At 40.7% G+C, this 19381-nt stretch overlaps 1 protein-coding gene across 4 annotated transcripts in view; it reads left to right on the top strand.

Annotated features, from left to right (window-relative positions):
• The window catches only part of MAPK10 (mitogen-activated protein kinase 10), a 241628-nt gene that overhangs the window by 208754 nt on the left and 13493 nt on the right, over positions 1 to 19381 (top strand). For all 4 annotated transcript variants that reach the window (XM_081959215.1, XM_081959214.1, XM_081959216.1 and 1 more), the window contains 2 exons: positions 14144 to 14207; positions 15928 to 16005. In XM_081959215.1, coding sequence (XP_081815341.1) covers positions 14144 to 14207; positions 15928 to 16005 — 142 coding nt within the window. The remainder of the gene's footprint in view (positions 1 to 14143; positions 14208 to 15927; positions 16006 to 19381) is intronic.

The raw sequence follows: 19381 nt of genomic DNA, 5'->3' as shown, positions 1-19381 counted from the left end.
TCTGATTGACAAGCTGAGCATCTTAGCCACTGAGCCACCCTTTAAAAAAAAAAAGCTGTGTTAAGTCAATTTAAAATCTTGGATACATGGAACTTCCTTCTCTTGCATCAAAAATGATAATGTTGATGTTTGGTGCTCTGATTGTGGGTGCCTTCAAAGAAATGGCTGTTTCCTTTGATTTAGAACTTAACCCTGATAGTCAGACAATGTCCTTGGCTGAATATATATTTTTTAATTTAAAGCAGGGTAGTACAGTAGTAACTCTGCCTTTAAGAATTTGGAGCCAGCTATTAAGGTGTTAAATATAAACATCAGCATTTCTTCTCCATAGGTGACACTACCTAGGCAGAATTTATTTGCCTAGTACAGGGGTGTCACATTCAAGGCCTGGAGGCCAGATGCAGTCCACGAGGGGCTTAGATCTGGCCTGTGGGGCCATCCTGGAAACAGCGATGGAGCAACCTGCGGTACCTCTATCGGCAAAAATGGAACTTGGTAGGGACATATGCTACCCTCCCAGGCTCCGTTTTCAGCCGCAACGGCCTCTTTCTGCCTGTGCACCGCCCCCCCTGAGCTCCATTTTCGTTGGCAGAGGTTGAAGAAGGCCATCGCAGCCGAAAATGGAGCTCGGGAGCCCATTTTCGCTAGCAGAGTGTTCAGGCTACCACAAGCGCCCCCGACATGAATGACATCGAGCTGGCCACACCCAGCCAACCCTGATGCGGCCCTCAATGAAATTGAGTTTGACATCCCTGGCCTAGCAGCTAAGTAGCATTGGTCCTGTTTATTACATGAATGGGAACCCTCCAGGAACCAGCAAGACTGTAGATTAGAGTGGGAAATTGGGGGGGGGGGTGATGACCCATCCCTTAAGAAGACAAGGGCACACCACATCTGTATTGCTGCTAGTAAAACTACATGGATGTGTTTATGAAGCCGCCAGGATGTATGTTTCAGTTGAGAGAGAGTTGAACACTTTGGGTAGGCTCGGAATAATGAATGGTTAGACAAAGGAAAGTCGTTCTGTACAAATTGGTGTGATGTGGCTCCACCTAGCTGAAACGTTCAAAACTCTTAGCAGTCAATTTTGAAGATATTAGGGCTTTTGTAGCATGTTCAAGGTCAATCCCTTTGTGTACTGGTGCTTCATAACTCTATAAGCCATAAGAGGATTTCTTCCTTAGATGAGAAGGGGGGGCGGGGGAGAAGCTTGAACGTTAGTTTGATTTATTGTAGCTGTTCGGAATCTCATAGTGTTAGATTTCGTTTAATGCATTCTCTTTGTCTATCAGAGATGATTCGAAACAGTTAAATCAAATGATAGTCTTCGTGCAAATCTGTCATCTTAAACCTTCAATTTTCTGATGATATTTCCCTGTCTATGATATATCCACCATTCTTTGACAATCAGCAGGGATGCAAATAGGATGGCTTAGATAAAACACTTGTGATGGTAGCAGTTGAGAGAGCACCTGTCTTCTCCTACGACAGGAGAATCAATAGCAGGGCTGCAAAAATCTGCATGCCCACTAGAGAGCAGTACATATTTTCAATCCCTTGCCCTTTTCTCTTTGCTGTCATCTAGTGCTGAGGTCACCAACCTGTAGTCCGTGGACCACCGGTGGTCCGTGAAAATTTTTTGTTGGTCCGCAGAAAAATTATTTGCATTTTTTATATTGCACTAAATCAGGGGTCCTCAAACTTTGACCCCTGGGCCAGATACGTGCAATGGACGTTTGTATTGCTGCAGAGAGTCTCCCCTTTGGGGTCTTTTTGTGTAGGGCAAAGGGGGGAAGAAATTCTGACTTGGGGCTTGCTTCACCCTCCTGGTGCGGGGTTTTGGGCGGAGGCTGGAAGGAAGCATGCTGGTGGCAAAGTGCCAGAGGGCCTTGTTCCAGTGGGATTGCATCATGGTCTGTAATTGGCTGACCATCTCACCCCACTGAGCCTCCAGGCGCTGGTACCTGGCCTTGCACTCCCGCAGGTCTTCCCTTTGCTTGTAAAGCCTTTGCTCGTAGTCCTTAGTGAGGTGCTTATGGTGAGCCTCCTTCTCGGTCAGATCCAATTTGAACTGAGCTGTTTTGCCAATTCTTTCTCATGGTGGCTGCTTAGCTCCAACAACTGCTTCCTGTTAGGGCACTAAGGAGCTGGGAATGGAGGGGCGAATAGAGGCCAGCGAGGCACCCCTCGACATGAGTGACAACAAGATGGCCACGCCCACCCAGTCACATGACCCCCTAGCCATGCCCACCGAGCCGGTGATTAGGTAGATCATATTAATGGTCCACAGGATTTAAAATTATGAATTTAGTAGTCCTGAGGTCCGAAAGGTTGGTGACCCCTGATCTAGTGTTTGCCTGCATTTGCGCTGCTCAAATATTTTTCATCTACCACATTCCTTCAGAGATAACTGTCTGGGACTGGATGCCAGACAAGCCAGGTAGGGCCCGGTTAGTTTGGCAAGATAGATGAGCTTACCATATTCTCTTGCTTCCATCTCAGTTTCTGATATTTCCTTCCGACCACTCATTGTCTTCCCCCTTTCCAAGAAGCATTTAGTCTGGAAAAAATCCAATTTTGTCTGGATCAAAATACTTTGATTGGCATTGACGTTCATCCTTCCAGGATAATAGAAGTACTGGTGTGACACCTGTGTCCTTTAAAGCTTTCTTCTTATCTGTCATCAAGCTACTCTGGAAGGAATTTGCATGCATGAACCCATGAAAAAAGGCAACCTTTGTACAAATGCTCACTCCAAAATCCTATGATGATTGTGGAAGTTGCTATAATAAATCTGGAATAGAAGTCACTGATAACAGCTGGGGAACTAGAATGATGTCTAAACAAGTCTTAACTTAATTTACCTTTGTTTCCATTGGAGTCACTGAAACTTTGTTGGTGAAGAACATTTCTTACGAAGTATGCTGTTAATTTTGCAGCACATCCGACCAGCACACAAGTAAATGAACTTCTGCAGGGTTCAATTACATAAGAAATGTCATTATATACAATGCCATACAGCAGATGTCAGCATACAATATCAGGAACATAGAAGCAATATTCATAGAAGCAAGTCATTACAGAGTAGAGAGATACAGAGGCCTCATATATTGCACAGAAGCTGCAAAGTTACAGAGGCTAAACCAGCTCTTACATACAGTTCAGCAAGTCTAAGCCACACCCAGACTCCAAACTGTCTCTTATGGCCCCATATAAACAAATACTATGTTTCAGTGTCCAAACAGTCCCCATTAGCTTACCTGTTTCCATGTCTATCCAAACAGTTCCCATTGGCTGACCTGTTTCCATGTCTATCCAAACAGTTCCCATTGGCTGACCTGTTTCCATATCTATCCAAACAGTTCCCATTGGCTGACCTGTTTCCATGTCTATCCAAACAGTTCCCATTGGCTGACCTGTTTCCATGTCTATCCAAACAGTTCCCATTGGCTGACCTGTTTCCATGTCTATCCAAACAGTTCCCATTGGCTGACCTGTTTCCATGTCTATCCAAACAGTTCCCATTGGCTGACCTGTTTCCATATCTATCCAAACAGTTCCTGTTGGCTGACTTGTTGCCATGTCTATTCCAGTCTATGAGCATTCATACTCTGACAATTTTTTTTAAATTCACAATTTTCTAGTTGCATCAAAGCTATGTCCACTTGGTGCTCTGGATTTAAGACCAAGTGGTATTGTCTGCGAAGGTCTGACATTTTGACTTCCAAGTATTGAAATTTATAAATGACATAATGATTATAAGATCAGGAACCAGCAATATTTAAAAATATGCAACACCAAGATAAAATCAAAGGGGTGAGATTAAATAGTGAAATATCATACATTACATACATACATACACTCGCATGCATGCAAATTACTATTAAAACTCTCCCCTCTGATCTTACTTTTGTGTATACTTAGTATTTAATCTCCCCCCTTTGATTTTACTTTTATATTGCATATTTTAAATGTTGCTGGTCCATGGTTATATATATATGCAGGTCTTGGCGTATTCAGGTCTTTTCCCGTGTAAGATTGAGAGTATCTTGGCGACATTTCTATGAGGTCCCACTCACCATCTTCAGGCTGGTGCCTTCGGCTTCGTGCTTGTTAGAGCAAAACGTGTTCGGAGCTGCCGTCTTTCTAAAAATATTGGTGGGGGTGTGTGAAGTGCTGGCTTTGTTGCTGTAAGTGGGTTGGTTGGCTGTGTTGTTACATCTTGATTAGTTGATGGATACACACACACACACACACACACACTCTACTATAATTGTATATATTCATTAGCAGTACAAATGTAAAGCATTACAACTTACAAAATAAAAGTGCATATTCCCTGAAAAAGATAATTAACTTGAAGTGGTGAATAAAATAGGTTATTCCTGTGACCTGCTATGCCTTATTTTCATCATGGCAACACAGAATTTGGCTACTGCACAAGTGATTTTTTTTTTTTGAATCTTCTGTGAGTTGATTCACATAGAAATAGTCTGACCTTTCTGGGGGTTTACCTATTAGGGGCAAATGTAAGCTGACCTGATATCTCCGTGGGATTTGCAGTGTAATAGTATGTGAGAAATGGATTCAATTTTCTTGTCACCACCTGGGCAGGTACGCTTGGTTAATGGGATTTTGGAGTGTCTGCCTTGCTGCAATGTAATGGTAAGATATTATGTCTGACTTTGAAAAATGGCATCTTCAGCCTGAGGAAAGTTAGATTTTGTAAGTATTTTGCTGGTTCCCAAGTGTCCTTGTTTATCCAATGTCTACCATGTTGAAGCAACTTATTAACTTTGGCATTCCATGTTTCTTATTCTTTGGGTGAACCATTGTTTGGCTTGGCCATACCCTACAGAAATAAGGAATCATGTGGAAAATTAGGAATTGTGTAGAAACCTCTGCTCCATGGCTGTTTCTGGGAAGAAGGAAAATTATCCATTAAAACTAGTGGAGTCGACCTGAGCAGAAAGAATTGGATTTTCAGCTGATACTTTATCCTCCTCCTCTAAGTTCTTGTAGGAAATGACCAGGCTGAGAATGAGGCAGGGGTCAAACAAGTCATCAGACATGAGTCCTTGTACTCACAAAATATTTAAATCCAGCAAACCTTGAATTCCTTTCTATTCTTAACTCCTGCTAATTTCCCTTGACTGTTACTAGTTCAGATTCTTGTATAGAGAGCTTAAGATTACAGTAACATCTGGATCTCCTGATTTGCCTGGTGCTTGAGACTCCCTTCCGGGGTTGTGGACACTCCTGTCTCAAGCCTGGGCATTTGCTGTTCCATTCAATGCAGTGAGAATTAATTTCAAGAATTTTGTTTGCATCCTTCTTCACATACTGTAAAGTCGCATTTGTGCACCATCAAGGATTTGAGCCAAGGGTGTCAAACTCAAGGCCTGCAGGCTGGATCCAGCCTGTGGAGTGCTTAGATCTGGCCTGTGGGGCTGCCCTGGAAACAGCAAAGGAGCAGCCTGCGGTGCCTCTGCCAGCAAAAATGGAGCTTGGTAGGGCCGTGTGCGACCCTCCCAGGCTCCGTTTTCAGCTGCAACAGCCTCCTGCCACCTGTGCACGACCCCCCCAGCTCCATTTTCACTGGCAGAGGGGGGCACCACAAATAACCCGATCATGAGTGACATCAAGCTGGCCATGTGTACCCTGGCCATGTCCACCCCGGTCCCCCGAGGTCAAACACAACCCTGATATGGCTTTCAATGAAATAGAGTTTGACACCCCTGATTTGAGCCAATGACTTGGCATCAAAAAGTTTTAATATTTCAGGAATTAATTGTCCCCCTCCGTCCCACAAGGCACCCTGTGCTACTTATCTGAGTCTCTGCTTAATGACCCATGAGATCATTTAACAACTGCAATCTAGAGTGCCAGGATTGTGATTATTGAACGAACCAGTGATGTAATGTCTCACTGAATGGCTGCCTCACTCAGTGACTGTGATTCTGGTCCCAATTGTGATTGCAAATTGAGGATTATCTGTAATTCAAATGTATTAAGGGAGCAGCAAGTTAAACAGAAGGACAAAGATTTGATTTCACATATTTTGTGTCCTCCTATCTGATTTGGAAACAAAACCATCAGAATAAGCTCCATAAATATTAGTGAGAGGGAGCAAAAGCATTAAAAATATAAACCAATGCCTATGGTTTTGTACCAAGAGCTTAACCTACAGGCAATGCCCCTATATGTAGCTTCTTGGGATTTACAGTATGTTAGAATATTCACGACTGGGAGAGACATGGTAACAAGGTCAGCCAATGAATAGGCATAGCAACTAAGTCAGCCAATGGGAGCTAAAACAGACCTGAGTCTGTGGTGAGAATCAAAACTGAAACTATTCTGTCTGCTCTGAACTTTGAAATGAAACTAACTGTTCTCTCCTGCTTGTGTTCTGCTTGTAACTTCTACCACTTTGAAAGAATCTACTATTGGTATTGTACATTTATTCATTGGTTATTATGTATATAAAGAAGTTAATGAATCCAGCTGAATCAGTTATCTGTGTGTGCTTTCTGGATTAGATTTTCTGCAACAAACTCTGACACAGTACCAATCGTGTAAGTGAAGAGGTGGTAGGCTAGTTGGCATCCCATTTAAGAAGCAGAGCTTTTTCAGCTAAAATTTCTTTTTATACATCCATTAAAATTTTACGATCTTTTCACAGCCTGTAGAAGAGCACTAAAATTAAGATGTCTCATTCAAAAGGCGGTGAGAGTAACAAGGTAGGGAAATAGATGGGTGACAAGGCCCTTATACTTTAGACAGTTTTAAAACACGCAGACTCTGGTGGCTTTTCTTTAAATGCCAGGTGATAACCTATCGCTAATATGAATTATTACTCCGAATGACTGAAGCATAGGTCAAAGTCAGGATTTGCTCTTTAGAGACAGATTTATAAGAAAGGACAAGCCAACTCTAACCTGCCTTTGTGTCTGGCTATATAAGAATAGATTGGCTTTTGATCAGGGGTAAATCAACTTACCTTTGCTACTGGTTCGGTAGCAATGTGAGCGCATATTCACACATGCACAGAGGGTCAAAAACAGATGTGATGGCATCTGGGGGATGGGGTGGAGCCTGCTACCTAGCATGCCTACAAAGGTAAGCGAACAACGAAATCCTGCTTTCCAGCTAATATAAATCGTGCATCACAGCTGATTGTCGCCTGAACCGGTAGCATTTTTTTTACTAACGTTTCAGGTGAACCGCTAGCATTTTTACTACCAGTTCGGGCGAACTGATCCGAACTGGTAGCATTTCACCCCTGCTTTTGACTTACCAAGGATCTGCACGGTCTCCTAGAGAGCCTTGGCCATTTTATAAAATAACTGTTAAGCTTTTGAGATCTTCACAAGGTGAAGTTTTTTCTAAATTTGGTCTTACAGCCCTCTTTATGTTTTGTAGGGTATCATTAATGTCAACATTATTTAGATTGCATAACTCGAGATTGCTTTGGGCTTGTTTTCACGAATAGTGACTTGTTTATTTCCATATACATGGAATAAAAGTCGAACTTTTGGAAAATAATTACGTTTCCCCCCAAAATAAGACAGGGTCTTATTTTCTTTTGACCCCCAAAATAAGCGCTTGGCCTTATTTTCAGGGAGGTCTTACTATTTTTGAGGTGCAGGAGGCAGTGAGCATGGCCACCTCATGGCTGCTGCTGTGTTGCTGTGTTGGGGAGGGCTTATTTTGGGGGGAGGGCTTATTTTAGCACATGCGCTCAAAAGCCCGATTGGGCTTATTATCTCTGGAAGGTCTTATTTTCAGGGAAATGGGGTATTAAAATGTGTGCTAATGTGAACAGATGCCAACCTGACTTCTCAACTGCTCAGATTCATTCCGGTTCCCCTTTATAAAGGCAAAAATGAGTTACCCTTAGGGCAGGAAGATTTTAAGTAGCATTTAAGTGATAAAATGTGATTTTTTAAAAAGATGCCAGAATACTCCTTATCTAATGGGGATCTTCCTAATCAGTCTGGAGGTACCAATAGAAGAGAATATTTGGGTAACCTGGTTGGGCAATTAAACATCTGCAAGAAAAGAACCTACACTTGAAGAATACCAAGTGCCCTATATTCAGGCGGTGGTTAAAAATTTAACAGAAGATCCCACCTCTACCCAGTTCACATCTTTGTCCTTTTTAAATTCAGTTTGCTGTTAATTTTAGTCTTTTAACATTTAATGTTCAATGTTTATAACGTTCTAGTTGTTTTATAGTGTTATTCTACGACTTAAGCTGCCCCGAGTCGCTTGATAATAGAATAAACAGAGTAGAATAGGATAAGATAGGATCAGAGGTGAATTGCTACAGGTGAACTGGTAGTGGAAATTGCGACTGGGTTGCCAAACCGGTAGGGACGGCAGGCTTGCCATGCCCCCGAACCGGTTCCCTGGTCGCCCATGCCGTTGCCGGCATGTTTTTTAGTCATTTTATAAGTTCTGCACATGCACAGAACAATTTATAGGCAACTGTGCATGCACAAGCAATGCGCAGGGGGGACATGTGCAAGCGAAGCGACCAGCACCACACAAAGCAGGATAAGGATAAGGATAAGGATAAGGATAAGGATAAGGATAAGGATAGGATAGGATAGGATGGGATAGAATAATGATAGAATAGAATAGAATAGAATAGAATAGAATAGAATAGAATAGAATAGCATAATGATAGAATAGCACAACATAGCACAGCACAGCATAGCATAATGATAGAATAGAATAGAACAGAATAGCATAGCATAATGATAGGATTGAATAGAATAATGACAGGATAGGATTGCATGGCATGGCATAGAACAGAACAGAACAGAACAGCTTTATTTGGCCAAATGTGATTAGGCAAACAAGGACATATGGGCGGCATATAAACTTAACAAGTAAAATAAAATGTAATATGTAAGTTCATTACATTGTCCTACTCATATACTAGGGGGATGTGGCCAAATGTGAAATAAGTAAAGCCTTGAAATTTGCTTTCCCCCTATTGCCTTAATTTATGTGTGAGTCTCTAGTAGGAGACGCCCATGTTGGAAAAATCAAACCAGATGCATGACAAATATGTTCCAGCAACCCAACCAAATAGTGACGAATACCTTGCAGGGTTAAAGGATCAGTATCAGCCCTTTAAAAAGGCCCTGGTTATTTTCATTTCAGTCTGCTTTCTGACAAAACGTGCCTTTTGAGGAGTAGTGAAGAAGACAGGAGCTGTACGGCTGTGCGTGGATATAATTCAGGCATTGTGATTTTAAATGTTTGTTCAGCCATGAAATGCACTGGGTGGCTTCAGGCCAGCCATTGTCTCTTCCAATAACTCCTGTTGCATAGTGATTGCTCTAGGACCTTTTTCCATTTTTCTTTTTCTTTTTGGCTTTTAAAAAGTCAGTGCAAGCCCAATTCTGGCTTTGAAAGCACGTTTGTTAGGATTTTAAGTGTTTTGCTTTGACTAGTGATCAGGGCAGGCTGAGTCATTTTCATACTTAAGAAAAGCCAGGACAGTGGAGAAGTGGAGCAGCCGATCTTCTTAACAAAAGTGATTTCACACAGATACTGTAGTGTCATCCCTTACGTGTATTTTACGGGCCAGAAAAGTATACTATTTGTTTTGATCTGTAAAATTATAAACAGGTAATCCTCGTCTTATGGCCACAATGGAACCCAAAGTGTATGTTGCTAAGTGAGAATTTTTTAAAGTGAGTTTTGCCCCGTTTCACGACTTTTCTTGCTAGATTTGTCAAGCGAATCGCTGGAGTTGTTAAATGAGTAACATGGTGTTCAGTTTCTGCGTCCTTCTTACAAGCAAAATATATGGGAAAACCAGATTTACTTAACAACCATGTGACTAACTTAACAACTGAAGCGATTCACTTAACAACTGTGGCAAGAAAAGTCATAAAGTGGAGCAAAACTCACTTAACAAATGTTTCACTTAGCCACAGAAATACTGGACTCAGTTGTGGTCCTAAGTTGCAGACTACCTGTATATTATACAGAAAGACCTTGCTATTAAACTGAATCGTTGCTTGATAAGGTAGCACAATATGAAGTAATGTGTTTAATCATTTTAATACTTGGAAGTGAGTGTGGGGAAAAATAGTGACTCATCTAATGTAGTAACAACTGAAATCGGTCTTGGTTGCAGAGAAGAAAGAGATAATGGGGAAAAGGGAATGGAATTAGAATAGAACAGAACAGAACAGAACAGAACAGAACAGAAGCTTTATTGTCACTTTGAATGCTGGAGTAGGCATGGCCTGCACGTAATGCATTGTCCTGCGGGCCGCCAGTTTGACACCCCTAAAATAACTTATGAAAATGCTCACAAACATGCCTACTTATCTTGAGAAGCAATATATATATATATATATATATATATATATATATATATATATATATATATATATATATATATATATATATATATATATATATATATATATATATATATATATATATATATATATATATATATATATATATATATATATATATATATATATATATATATATATATATATATATATATATATATATATATATATATATATATATATATATATATATATATATATATATATATATATATATATATATATATATATATATATATATATATATATATATAAATGGCTCATGTGTGTGTCTGTGTCTGTGTGGTGTGTGTATATTCCAGCATAATCCTGGAACTCCTCGAGCAATTTCAACGCAACTTGGTACGCAGATGACTTACTCTCTGGAAACAAATACTGGGGGGTACTTGGGTTGTGTGTTCTGTTAAGATGCAGCCTGTTGTGCCTTAAAATGGCTTCTGACGTACTGTCATAAAATGGCTTCCATTGTACAGCGCAGTGGAGTTGCTATGGTAACCGCTTCACAGCATTCCACGAGGGGGCTCCCTCTGGTAAAGGGCAAAATCCAACATTAGAAATTCCGTTTGGTCCTGACATTTTCAACAACATCAGGACTTTTCCTGTCTAATACAGGATTACGATAAATAAATACCCAGGCAATGCCGGGTTATGAGCTAGTTATCTATAAATTCTGCAACACACTTGCCCTGTTTCGCTGGAGAATGGAGGGTGTTACAGATATCTTTTTTTCCCTCCAGATTAAAAGCATATAAAATTTTATTATCCATGATACGGACACATTTAGTCTTTGCAATGTTGAGAGGTTCTCAAATTCCAGGTGAAGGGAACTGGTCAAGCTAGAAGTCAACCCAAACCCAAGGCTTTTCCTTTTTATTTTCTTGGCAACGGTAACCATGGTTACCAGCGTCTGTTGGAAGATGTAAGGGGAAAGCGAGTTCAATAGCAGCAACCAACCCCATGAATTAATATAATTATTTTATAGTGTGTTGTTTTTATTAACAAAAATGTTTGGGTTAGGGTTCTGATTAAAAAAAAAAAGAATTAAATGAAATTAAGTGAGGAACAGGTTTTTGAAAGAAAAATACAAAGCAGCAGAGCCGTCCTCAACTTAACAGCCAAGTCCTTTAGCAAGTTTTCAAAATTACAAGAGTACTTGAAAGTCCTCACACTTATGAACCGCCGCAGTTCAAAGTTCAGCCGCTTGGCAACTGGCATGTATTTACAATTGCTGCTGATTGTCAAGATGACTGGTTGTTAAAATTTAACAACGGCTTAACCACCACTTAAAAATTGTAAGAAAAAAAGATCATAAAATCGGCTGTAACTCACTCGGCAATCTCCTTACTTAGCAATAGAAATTATAGAATAGAACAGAATAACCGAGCTCTTAGAACTTATGGTCCTAATTGTGGACAATCTATTCACGTAGCCCTCAACGTACAAGCCAAACGATTTCTGTCGCTAACCAAGGCAGTTATTAAGTGAGATTTGCCCCATTTTATGACCTCGTTGCTGCAGCTGTTAAGGGAGTCAGCATAGTTGTGGAGTGAATCATGGAATCGTTAAGTCAGGGGTGTCCAAACTTGGGAACTTTAAGACTTGTGGACTTCAACTCCCAGAATTCCCCAGCCAGCATGGCTGGCTGGGGAATTCTGGGAGTTGAAGTCCACAAGTCTTAAAGTTCCCAAGTTTGGACACCCCTGCGTTAAGTGAATCTGAGTCCCCGAGTAACTCTGCTTGTCGGAAGGTGACTAATGATGGATCACATGACCCTGGGAGAGTGCAACAGTCATATGAACATGCCAGTTGCCAAGAGGCTGATTTTTTTGATCACGTGACCATGGGGATGCTGCATTAGTCACAAGTGTACAAAATTGGTCATAAGTCATTTTTTTTCAGTAGCATGTAGCCGAGGACTACCTGTACTTAATTTCCAGAGGTGGAAAAAAATTAAACATTTTAGCAAAGCGTTCTCTGCCCGGTTGCTGGGTGGGGCCTGGCCTTGGTGGGTGTGGCCTAGTTGGCCTCCTGCACCATGGTGGGAGGGGGGGGCTTTTTGTCCTCCCCAGGCTCCGGAGGTTTTTCTTGGAGCCTCCGGGAAGACGAAAATGGCCTTCCCAGGCTCCGGAGACCACCTGGAGGCCAGAAACATGCCCAGGAGCAGGATTTGGGGTTTTTTCCAAACTGCACAGAATCTTAGCTAGAGGTTCTCCCGAACCCCTGCAAATCCCCAGCAGCCCACTCCTGTTAATTTCCAATTATAAGTCACGATTAAACCCCTGGTCAATAAAGAATGCATGGAATTGGCTTCTCCATCTTGCAATGCTTGCAATGTCCGTGGGCTTAAAGGTGCTACATTTTTAGTAGCCCCTGTCAAAACCTATTAAAATTGCTTCAAAAGCTAAAGTGTGGCTCACAGTAAGCTATTTCTGCTTCTCCTCCTCCTCCTCCTTTCTGAGAGAGATTTTCCAGAAGAAAAAGGCTGCAGAGAGCTTAAGCTTTTTCCTTTGCGTTATGTTCTTTTTCTTGAATCAACAATTTAGTGCCTCAGCTGATGTGACCCCTATTTAGTTCAGTCCAGCTTCCTCCTCCTTCTCCACCCATTCATGAGCTCAAAACCTAGAGAGGGGCTATCTAAGAAAGAAAGAAAAACAACAACAATTGCATCTTCTTGGATGAGATTTCACATTATTATTATTTTTTGGGGGGTCTGGCTCTTCCTTTCCACTCCTTCCTCTCCTACTGCCCCTGTGACTTGTGCTTTCTCCTTTCTCACTCATTAACAAATGCTAGCTAGAGGTCCGGCAGAGCGTGGGAACCATCAGCTGTCAGACTTCACAGGATCGATCCCACGTTTTCGTCTGTCTGAGACCTGCTTGCATGCTTCACTCTTTAGATGAGCAAAAGGGCTTCACAAAATCATGAGTAGGATCTCTCCAGCTGGGTTTTTAAGAACCGGGTTAGATCTGGTTGAGGCACAGATTAGATTAGATTAGATTAGATTGGATTAACAGAGTTGGAAGGGAGCTTGTAGGTCATCTAGTCCAACCCCACTGCTCAAGAAGAGACCCTGCATCATTTCTGGCTGCACCAAATGGCAGTCAAATCTCTTCTTGAAAGCCTCCAGTGATGAAGCTCCCACAACTTCCGAAGGGAAGCTGTTCCATTAGTTGACTGTTCTCACTGTCAGAAAATTTCTCCTTATTTCTAGGTTGATTCTCTCCTTGTTCAGTTTCCATCCATTATTCCTTGCCTGGCCTTCAGGTGCTTTTGAAATTAGCTTGACCCCTTCCTCTCTGTGGCAGCCCCTCATATATTGGAAGACTGCTATCATGTCTCCCTTAGTCCTTCTCTTCACTAGACTAGCCATGCCCAGTTCCTGTAACTGTTCTTCATATGTTTTAATCTCCAGTCCGCTAATCATCCTGGTTACTCTTCTCTACACTCTTTCTAGAATCTCAATATCTGTTTTATAGTGTGGGAACCAAAGCTGGATGCAGTATTCTTGGTGTGGTCTTACTAAGGCTTTATAGAGTGGTATTAGTACCTCACTTGATCTTGATTGACTCTCTCTGTTTATGCAATTTAGGATTGCATTGGCTTTTTTGGCTGCCACTGCACCCATCATGCTTGGAACATGTTTGCTGAGTTTTTCATTCCCTATTTTGCCACCCAAGTTAACTGAGCTCAAAACTTTTGGTTTGTGTTCCCAATTTAACTTTATTCCATTGACCTCTCTCTGTTTCAATTCACAGCCACCTCCACAGATCTATGACAAGCAGTTGGATGAAAGAGAACACACAATTGAAGAGTGGAAAGGTAGGGTTTTTTTACGTATACAAGGTATAGCGTCTGATTCTGCACTTGAGATCTGTCCTTGACCTCTTCTTCCCCACCTCCTGATGCCTCCTGCACTCCATGGGAATTGCATCTGCACTCAGAGCATGATCAATAATTCTTGAGAAGTTTGAGAATGGATTTGAATATTAATAGCTCGGGTTGTGTAGTTAGGCAGTTGGTTTGAGCTCCGAGCTTGGCAATTTGGTTGCAAACATTTCGTCACCATTCAAGGAGACATCGTCAGTGCCTTTTGAGTTGTGCTCGTCTGTCAGAACCCAGGTCTTTAAGGACCTTTTTGTGAGATGCAAATTCGTCTGAATGCTGTTTGTTTCGGATATTTCTGAGTCATAGTCTGATTTCGGACAGCTTAATGACTGAGATTCATTTAACAACCATGGTATTCACTTAATGGCTGTCGCACAAAGGTCACAAAAACACAGGGCTGTCATGTGGTGACCCACTTAACTACCACACAATTTACAACTATAAAGTTTGATTGGCTCTATTATTGTTGGGCTGTAGTTAAGTACCATCTGCATGGTGCCGATTAGGATTAGTTATCTGGGTGCTTCTGAGTCACGGACTGGTTTCGGCTTGTTTGCGGTCAGCCACTCAAGCTATCAAACAAGCCGAAACGAGACCATGATTTCTCCTGGAGTGGTGACGAGACGTTTGCACCCAAGTTTGAGAATCTTCCTTCACTTGTTTGTTTGTTTGTTTTCTCTTTACAAAAAATGTTTTGTATCTCTGAAAAACCTAGTGTTTTTTTCCAGATTTACAAGAGAAACGTGTGGTCACAGGAAAGCTATAATGCCATAATTAGAACCAGACTTACCATTGGGCATAGTGATCATAGATTCAGGCAGCAGATGCTGGATGATGGCAGCAGTGACTTCACACCAAGTTTCTTATAACCCCCACCCTACTCCACCCGCCCCGCCGCCGCCATTGCTATAGTTAACGCAGGACAGAATTGTGTTCACTATGCAATCTGCACTTGATTCCTAAATTGTTTTCAGATGCAATACAGGTAATCCTTGCTTAGAGACCGGTCGAAGTTACAAGTACCCCCCAAAGGTACTTACAAACCTGTTCCTGAGTTCCAGCAGTTGCCTCACTGCCCCATCGTGGTGGTCACATGATCACATTTTGGGTGCTTAGCAATTGGCTCTCGTTTATAGATGTTTGCAGCATCCCACAATCACACGATCACAATTTTGCTGGGTTTTGACATTCAGTTTTAAAAAAAAAACTCATTGGATAAAATGGATTCATTTTAATGACCACTGCATTTGCTTAATGACTGTGACACTCATTTAACAACCATGGAATTCGCTTAATGACTGTGACACAAAGGTTACAAAATCACAGGGCTGTCGTGTGGTGACCCACTTAACTACCACACAATTTATGACTATAGTTCCAGGCTCAATAATGGTTGTAAGTCGCGGAATATCCTATCTCCCCCTGTGGTGCAGGAGGCTGACTAGACCACGCCCACCATGACCACGCCCCCCCAGCAACCGGGCAGAGAACCTCTCGCTAAAATTTGGAAGTCCACCCCTGCCTGATTTAGAACGTTTTTATTCACTGTCAAGAGTGATTTTAAATAATATGGGGAAATAATAAATAAATAATAATTACTTCATATGGGGAAGTAATACAACATCTTCGTAACAAGCTCCTTTGTCTTTTGCAGAATTAATCTACAAGGAAGTAATGAATTCTGAAGAAAAGACTAAAAATGGCGTAGTAAAAGGACAACCATCTCCCTCAGGTACTCAGTCCTAGTGAATGACAATATTTTATATAGTTACAGGCCAGGGGTGAAATCAACCTACCTTCGCTACCAGTTCGCAAATGAGAGCGCATGCGCCACCTCCGCACATGCGCAGAGCGTCAAAAACAGGAAGTGATGGCGGGTGGGCGCAGCCTCCCGCTGCTACCCGTTCGCCCGAACCGGATAGAACCAGCTGAATTGCACCACCGTTACAAACCTTAAGACACATTCTTTTTTCATCTGCATCTAGAAATAGTACCTAAAAACAGTAGATTTTCATTGATTGGAAGCTAGGATGTATTCCAAGTCATTTTATAGTCTTTTCCAACTTGGTCCCTTTTAAATATATAGGGCATTGCAGATGTGTTTACGCAGCCGTAACTCCAGAATCCCCAGCTAGTATTCTGAGAAGTTGTAGGGTTGGGGTACCAGATTAGGGAAGGCTGAGATAGAGCAATAGAAGACGATAAGCTATATTAACTGAACTCGGTTAAAAAAAGAATTGTATTAACTCTCCGCTAATCCGCTTATCTAGGAATAAGCCCTACAGAATTAATTGGGGGCTTACTTCTAAATAACAATATATCAGATTTGCTGATATATTGCTTCTGATTTGCTTTCAGAACTTTGAATGAATGAAGCTAGTTTTCCCATGTCGTGTATTAATTCAGTGTTCAATGAAACATTAAGTTTTTGTAGTCAGTTCCTTAGCCATCATTAAGGGATTGACAGATGGGTTTGTGGTATCTCGTGCCTGTTCCCACTCTTCTTTTTTTTTTACTTCAGCTGCAGGTTTATCTCATATTTTTCTTTGTTCACTGTCATTATATCAGAAATTATTTCTGCATTGTTTTTCCTCAATTAATGCCAGGTCTACTCAATATTCAATTTATGCGTTATATATTATATTGTACCAGAAGTTTGTTGCATCTCCTTTATTCGTTTCTTTATCTTTGCAGTTTGCTAGCAGTATCAAAACTTGGCGTGTTTGTGGGCATGGGTCAGGATGGATGAAAATCGAAGTTTTTTAAAAAATTTAATTCTTTTTAAAATTTAAATTGGATTGTTTTGATTTATTGTATTTTTCAGAGTATAAGACGCACTAAGATTTTGAAGAGGCAAATTTAAAAAAAAAAGTTTTTGCACTCTGCAGACCTCCCGAAAATGGCCTGTTTTTCGCAAAAACGGGCCCATTTTATTTTTTAAAAAGGGCATGAATAGCCTTTAGGAGGTTTGTAGAGTGCTCCTGGGGACTGGGGGGGGGGGGGGAAATGAGCAAAAAATGGCCCGTTTTTTGCTCATTTCTGCCCTCCCCAGGAGCACTCTGGAAGCCTCCTAAAGGCTATGCATGACCATTTTTGCAAATGTTTCAGGAGGCAAAAATGTATTCAGTGTATAAGACGCACTCAGATTTTCAACTTCTTTTTTGAGGGAAAAAGGTGCGTCTTATACTCCGAAAAATGCGGTAAATAGGATTGTTTTGATTTTTATCAAATTTATTTTAATAAAATGCTCTTGGAGTAAAAAAATCTATCTAAAGATACTTTTCTATTTAATATACATTAATAATTTAGTTTATTCAGCATGAAACGGAGTTTAGATGCGTAGCGTGAGGCTGTATATTCTGCAATATTGGGACTGTTGGTGAGTCAACAGCAGGCCACAGAAGGACCCGCTACAGGACAGAGATGACAGTTGCTCTTTAAAAATTATGTTTTAAATCGAGTTGACTTTAATCAAGTGTTTTTACTAGTGATTTAAATCATGATTTATATCAAATCCACCCTGGCATAGGTAGAAGATTCAGACTTCCTCATCATGGGAAAACATGAGGCAAAATTAACATCCATATTCGTTTTCTTTCCCTCGCTAATTTCCCTCCCGCCATGTTGTTGCTCAGCACAGAAAAGGCAAAAGGAATTTCAGGGTAGATGCTTGGATTAGCATAAGCCTTTCAGTACCGCACATTTGTTTCAGTTATGTCAGAAAGGCCATTCAACAAGTCCTTACAGAGCCGAAAAGTGAGGGACAGAATACACAAATTTGATTTAAGAGCTTACTGAGCTGTGGCCCAGCATCATCACTCTTGAAGATGGAGTGAATGTCAGAATAAATCATTGTTCATGGGCAAATTTGTCAAAGAAAGCCCTGCCTCTTAGGTGATTTATGAGGAACAATAAATAGGATGTGCTCTTAGGGGGGGAAAAAATAATATAGAAGGACTAATTAAACTCAGCTTTCACTTAAAATGGAGGATCAGCCTTATTCGAAACTACTGTTTGTGGCTGGCAGAAAAGACTTTATTTCCCCATTTTCCTGATAAACGGAGTTGTTTTAAACACTGATTTCGCTCCAATTGAAGGTAGTTCTCGATTTACATGCATCCATTTAGTGACTGTCTGCAGATACAACAGCATTAAAAGAAAGTGATATGGCTACTTTTCATATTTATGACTGTTGCCGCATTCCCACATGATCAAAATTCAGGTATTTGGCAGTTAACATGTATTTATGACAGATGTCTGGGGAGATTCTCATTCATCGAGGTCATAGTTCTCCCAAAAGTGCTTTTTAAGAGGCCACTGGGCTTTCTCTGTTTTTTTTCCTTTGAAGACATTTTGCTTCTCATCCAAGAAGCTTCTTCAGCTCCTAATCCCATCAGGGTGAGCTGGTTTCTAAAGATAAACCTTTCTAATTTTCTAATCTCTTCTTTTAATGTTTTTAACAAATGGTAACCAACCAGAGTCGCTGAGACATATAAAGTTAAATGTATCAATAACTAGTCAGCTCCTTGGAGAACTGAAGAAGCTTCTTGGATGAGAAGCGAAACCTCTTTAAAGAAAAACAAGAAAGTCCAGTGGCTTCTTGAAAAAGCACCTTTGGGACATGTATTTATGAGAGTTGCACTGTCCTGGGATCATGTAATCAAGGGCTACCTATACATGTTTATTTTTAATTTCGTAGAATTTAAACTCTTATCATTTTTAATTTTAATCAGGAATGGTAAAATGAACTATGGCATAACACAGTAATTTTCCAGAATCCATCTGGAGGGGATTGTGTCCATAGAGAGAATTTATCAACTGAACACCAAGATCATGCAATATAACTAATTAAAAATATTAGAAAAGTTCCGTGATGGAGGGAGAGAAAAATCTATATTTTTTGTTATTATAACGAAAGAAACAGCTTGCTAATACAACTCTTCAGCCATAGCCTGCAGTAATTCATGGCTATCTATCAAAGACTAGTTAGTCATACATTAAAATGTATATGTTGCCTGACTCTCAGTGACTCTGCTTGGTTACAATTTGTTAAAAACATTAAAAAAAGAAATTAAAATTAGAAAAGTTCATCTAAGAAACCAGCTCAC

Source organism: Natrix helvetica, assembly GCF_964273705.1.
Source record: "Natrix helvetica genome assembly, chromosome: 7".
NCBI lineage: Eukaryota > Metazoa > Chordata > Lepidosauria > Squamata > Natricidae > Natrix > Natrix helvetica.
Note: the sequence above shows the minus strand (reverse complement) of the source record. Positions and strands in the feature narration are given on the sequence as shown.